At 43.3% G+C, this 5,883-nt stretch overlaps 1 protein-coding gene across 1 annotated transcript in view; it reads left to right on the top strand.

The window, feature by feature from the left end:
• Nucleotides 1–5,883, top strand: part of Cubn (cubilin) — a 204,836-nt gene that overhangs the window by 195,244 nt on the left and 3,709 nt on the right. The window contains exons 63-65 of the mRNA XM_005354631.1: nucleotides 1,820–1,964; nucleotides 2,825–3,006; nucleotides 4,947–5,112. Coding sequence (XP_005354688.1) covers nucleotides 1,820–1,964; nucleotides 2,825–3,006; nucleotides 4,947–5,112 — 493 coding nt within the window. The remainder of the gene's footprint in view (nucleotides 1–1,819; nucleotides 1,965–2,824; nucleotides 3,007–4,946; nucleotides 5,113–5,883) is intronic.

Here is a 5,883-nt window from a genome sequence, read left to right as displayed (position 1 = left end):
CCAAGTATCCTGAAGGCAGCCCCTCCCTAGGTCAAACTTCCTAATTCAAAGAAGAAGCAGAAGTATGATTGAATTTCCTGACCTTTGGTCAAGGAGGAGAAGATGCATCTCTTTGAGCCACCTTAACATCCAAAACACCAAGTAATCACACCCCAGGTCTGGGTGTGTAGCCATACTTGTTAACAACTTTGAGCAAGCTGAAACTCTCTGACCCTCAGACAAGGTGGAAATAGGCTCACATTTTGGGGACACTACATTGGGTCAATGTTCTTTCAGTTCCTCATCACTTTATGAAGCTGGAACTTGAGGAATCAGGGAAGATTTCTCATCGGGGCACAATCAAAAGCACATAAAGAATGAGGAAACTGAGGTATACAAGAGCAGTTGTACTGGCCTCAAATAATACAAGTGAGGATGTTTGATGCACTGTCTATAAAAATACTCAAAGCCTCTAAAGGCTGAGAACAAACCTAGGACATAGAAAATTACTATGAGCTAAGACATCACAGAGGGAAAATGCTGTAATGAAGAACACACTATGTATTTTCAATAATGAGAAACATGTACTTCTTGTCACTGAATAATCTGTTCAAACTGAATGAATAAAGGAGACTACAGTGGACGAATAGGGAATAAAGACAATAGCAACAACAAAGATGATGGCTAGGAAAAACTAGCATTCTCAAGTTACCCCAGAGTAGAAAGAGAGGCTGGTTGGAAGATAGCAAGAGGCTTATTTGGTGGATGTGGGAACACTGGAGAAGGTGTAGCATGGATAGGTGGCTCTGGAGTAGGCAACCACAGAGAATGGGAATGAGAATTACCCATGCAAAGTTCAAAGTGAGGATGCACTATGTGCAAAAGTATTCAAAGCCTCTAAGTGCTCAGAGCAAGCCGAGGACATAGAAAATTGCTATGAGCTAAGGCATCACAGAGGAGAGCTTCTATACTGAAAAACACTGAAGAACCCTCCCCACCACCCTACACCACTTTGACCCAGTGAACCGTGGAGAGAGCCTTCATGAGGCTGCTGGAGACATGAGATTCATGTAGGACTACGAAGTTGAAAGTCTTGGGATCTAAACACTGGGGGTTAGCGATGCAGTTAAAGTGTAGAGGTTACAGCAGACAAACTTAGGAGGAGGTCAATGCAGAAGACAGTGGGCTAAGGGTAGGTGCGGGAGCGCAGACCCATAATGGGAGTCTGGGAGCAGGGATGGAGGGTGCGCTTTCAGAGAGTCCAAGAACTGCATGTATTTCACCGTGTGTAAATGCGACTCCGGCTGCTGGCTGCTGGCTGCTACCTTTGAGGTACCTGCTCACATGTGTAGAAATTACTAGCCATTTACCCTGTGCATTTGAGAGGGAGCAACATCTCCAGAGTGCTGCCGAAGAGAACGGGGACATTATTATAGATACTGAGGGAAGGGGAAACTCATAGAATACCTGGCTCTGGCTAATCTAAGTGAACTCTGGACTGTGGGAGAAGCTGTAGTAAGAGCCCTGTAGGGAGCTCACACAACCTGGCTCTGCTCTAACCAAAACACACACGTTAGCTGTGACACAACTCGAGGGGGAACAGCTTGGTTTTCTGTAGAGAAGTGTCTGCTTGTGGTTTTAGCAGAAACTCGACCCCTAATTTCCCCTTCCTCTAGGAAGGTGGGACACTGCTAATGGTGAGTGTTGCAGCACACTTGAGGCACGAGCTGTTTTCCATGGCTGGATACTCAAGTCACATGTTAAATACAGTTTATTTTCCAGTGTGCCTGCTGTCTCCTGAAACCGTATCTCAGGCCATGTGGCTTCTATTTCATTTCAGGGTAATGGGCCAGTGACTCTGTACTGCGGCACGAACTTTACGGCTTTGCCAGTGTTTTATTCTTCAACAAGGACCGCAACTGTCGTTTTCAAATCTGATGTTTTAAACATGAACTCTCAGGTGCATTTCACCTATCAGATTGCAGGTGAGCCTAAAACGTCCTGTTTATGGGGAAAGGCAGCTTCGATGGCAGGGATTGCTGGAACTGACTCCTGTGAACACATCTGGTTTTGCTAAAGTAAACACACACCCATCAGTAGTAAGATTCAGCTGAGACTCGGACCTAATTTAGTCAGTTGAAAACTAAGGTTTTCAAGGTATCTCCCATAGCACGCTCTTTGCTTATATGAAGGTCACAATTCAGTGATTCTTGGTGTGGCCACAATGATGGGAATCATATCTTAGGAAATGATTGTGTAAATACCATGATTAATGAAGAAGTTACTTGAGCTTGGTGACTGAGAAGTATTTGCAGAGAATATTTCCTGCAAGGACTGTTTTGAACGTGATTAAAACTAAAGCAGCATTTGATTCAAAGGCACAGTTACTTCTGGTTTTTAATTTTACCAAACCAAAAAAAAAAAAAATGGTAAAAAAAAGAAAGTGTGAGTTGTAGCAGAACTAACAATCCACCAAAGGAAATTCTTATGCAGATAGTGTCTGGGACTATAAAAGCCTTTGGGTGTAAAAAATATCTAAATGTCAGCCACTGACTCTCCCGCCATGTGAGTAAGAGTTCAAAAATTGCTGGAGTGTTTCTCAAAAGGAGCTTGTGTTGCACACTTCACATGGGGGCATCCACATTAGCCAGGCCTGGCACTGCAGCTATAGGCATGCATTCTCAGCATCTCTAGGTCTCAGTTTGCTCAAACATCATCCAAGGGGATGGAGCAGCTTCTGAACTTTGCTCAGATTCAGTAGACTCTAAACACTGAATTGTCAACCTAAAATAACACTAAATATGTAGGTGTGCACATTAATTATGAATATTGGTTTTTATCGCAGATTGCAACAGAGAATACAACCAAGCATTTGGCAATCTGAAGAGTCCTGGATGGCCTCAAGAATATGATAATAACTTGGACTGCACCATTATTCTCAGAGCCCCACAGAACAATACCATTTCCCTCTTTTTCTACTGGTTTGAGCTGGAATTTTCAAATCAATGCCGGCATGATTTCTTGGAGGTAATATATATTTGAATGTAATTTAAACGAATGATGTAAAAAGATGATGATAACTAAGAATTCTTCTATAGTGATGTTAATCCAATATGTCTCCTTCATTTTTTTTATGTTAATCATTATTTTTTTCATTCTATAAATGTGCACTGAGAATATTCTAGTTTTAGTACCGGAAGTACAGTACAGATGACAGCATCACAGTCAGTTGAAACACAGTCAGGAAGGAACAGAGAAGAGTTTCTCAAGGAAGTTACACGAATTTCAGATGCCAAGGACAAGGTGCCTATAGCACCGACTAAGTGCAAAAGCTTTTGCACACTGGTTCCCCATCACGTGGTTGCTACACCTGTGTTCTGCCAACGCTAAATCTAAAACTTCCCAATTGACCTTGTGGCTATACAGGAAAGGCTCTGAAAGATGTCCACAGCCTCTGCACCTGATTCAGAGATTTATTTATTTCTTTTGTTACTGCCTCTTTGTTCGGTTCCTTAGAAGCTTACTCACATTTTAACTGTGCACACAGTTGGGGTACTGCACACTATTGCAAATACATACGCATATTAACCAAATCAGCGTAGTTAAAATGTCCGTGTTTGATTCGTTTTTATTCCAAATAAGCTCTCCAGAGCTGTCTGCTCTTCGTGGGATAAACAATTTTCAGGCTCATGCTGCCCCTTTTCTTCTGATGTTTCTTTTCCATTGGCTTCTTTTCTTCTACTGCTTCTTAATGCTAACAGATTTCTGCCTTTTTCAGTCACCAGTCCATCCCCGACTGTCTTGTTTCTGTACCATCCCATGTGTGGTCCTCAACCTGGGGGAGAATGGTGTCCCAGGAGATGGTCTTTGCACATGTGTTCAGCTCCCACAAGCTTCCTGATGCCTTATTATATTGAAAAAGCTCCCCATATAGAGTTAAACTAAATCTGTGGTTAATCAGTGTTTTAAACAAATAGTGAATTCCCAGGGAGCGCTCATGTCTTCCTCCTGGGTTACTTCCCATGGCAGGAGATGAGAGGAGGAAAGAGATGAAGACAGAGAAGCAATGTTGTTTGTGCTCTTCAGGGAGTTAGACTTGGACTGACATGCTTACCCGTCCTCAAAAGCTTCTATAAGTACTAAACAGAAACAAGAAGAGCATGATACAGAAAAGGGGTGGACTCCCCTGCTAATTCTAAGTCATCCCTAACTCAAGTTGCCTTTTATTGGTCCAACTTAGCCTTTGTCATTTGTCCTCTGGATGCTGGGAAGTAAAGTCTTGGGCTTTTTTAGTTTTTTGTTTTGTTTTGTTTTTGCATTGGAGGGTGAGGACTAAGAAACCCAGACATCCTCCTCCACTCCAGAGAATGGATGAGAAGCTTCCTGTTGCATCAGCAGAGACAGGAAGCGACAGCACGGCCTGTTAAACGTACCTGAGTTTAGTGCTGCAGAGGAGACTATGTGCAGGAAGTCCTGGTGTTCCATTCAAGTTAACTATGTTGTGAACTGAAGCCTTTTATGCGGGCTATAATGTATTGCTAGCAGAGGCTAGCAGAGAGGGCCCTGTTTCAAACCATACTGTGAACGAATGTGCCTCCAACTCCCTCTCTAATTTCCCAGATATGCCTCTGCTCTGAGTTAGAAACATGCACATCTTAAGCTCTACGCTGTATGTCTCCCCTCCTCAGCGGTGATTTACAAGAGGATCCCAAGGGAAGGAAACTTAAAGGCAAGAGTATGAGGGCGGCAGATCGGGCCTTCCATCAATCTTAAATATGGCAGTTATCCCATGGACTTGAGGATAACCAACCAGTCTGTCCCAGCCAGGGCCCTGTTTTCATTTTGTTCCATTTTTAAGAACTGTCTTAAAAAACAAACCAAATACTTACTGCACTTGTCTCATCATGGTAGTGATGAGTTGAAGCAGGAATAATATGGATGAGCTGACTAATGACTGCTTTTAACAGGTAAGAAGCGGCAGCAACAGCAGTTCACCGCTGCTTGACAAGTACTGTGGCCTGGTGCAGCCAAACCCCATCTTCTCTCAGAGCAACGAGCTGTATCTGCGGTTTAAGACGGATGACTCAGTCACAGTCGCTGGATACAAAATTGTCTGGACCTCCTCTCCGTCCGGTAAGCTAGCCACTGTGAGGGAAGCCTCTACAGGAGATAGGATGGCAGATTAAAAGGCCTTTATCGCAGTAGATTGCACCCGATGATTTTCTGTGAAATGTTCCGATTTTTAAACAGTGAAGAACTGATTTTTCAAAATCCCAAAATTATTTATCATTCCAATGATATAAAAGACGGCATTCTATTTGCAAAAGGCCCGAGAATGTAAACACTCTAAACTTTCCGCATAAACTTTATCTTGTTCTTCTGGTTTGATCACCAATGACTTCTCTGAGAATTCAGTGAATGAAATTACAAGAAGGTCGAGTCAGGAACACACCCGTGTGGGACGAGCAGCCAGCAGCTGTACACAGTGAGCAGCCCACTGTGTGCACACAGACACTCCTGATGGTGTGCACAGCTGAGCAGCTGTGCCCGTTCTGGCTCCTGTCGTTTGGTGAAACTCCTGTGTCATGATTGCTTCTTCAGGGTGACAACTGTCTTCCTGGATGTTTGGTTGTCTATTTATCAACTAGCAGGAAATATAAGTCCCGTGGACACATTTAGTTGAGCAAGGAGAAATGCCTTTATGAACTGCCTGTAATAGCCCCAAACCTACAAAACAGAAACCATAAAAGGAATCTTTTAAGTGTACTCAGGGGAAGTGAGGGTCCCATCCAATAACCACAGATAGCAAAGTCTCCACAAACCCAAAGGTGCCCAGTAATTAACTGTCCTGACTGGAGGTAAAGGACGAAGAAACGTATGTACTGGCATTAGCAGCCTGTAATC

The sequence above is a fragment of the Microtus ochrogaster genome, chromosome 16, assembly GCF_000317375.1.
Source record: "Microtus ochrogaster isolate Prairie Vole_2 chromosome 16, MicOch1.0, whole genome shotgun sequence".
In the NCBI taxonomy this organism is placed as follows: Eukaryota; Metazoa; Chordata; class Mammalia; order Rodentia; family Cricetidae; genus Microtus; species Microtus ochrogaster.
Note: the sequence above shows the minus strand (reverse complement) of the source record. Positions and strands in the feature narration are given on the sequence as shown.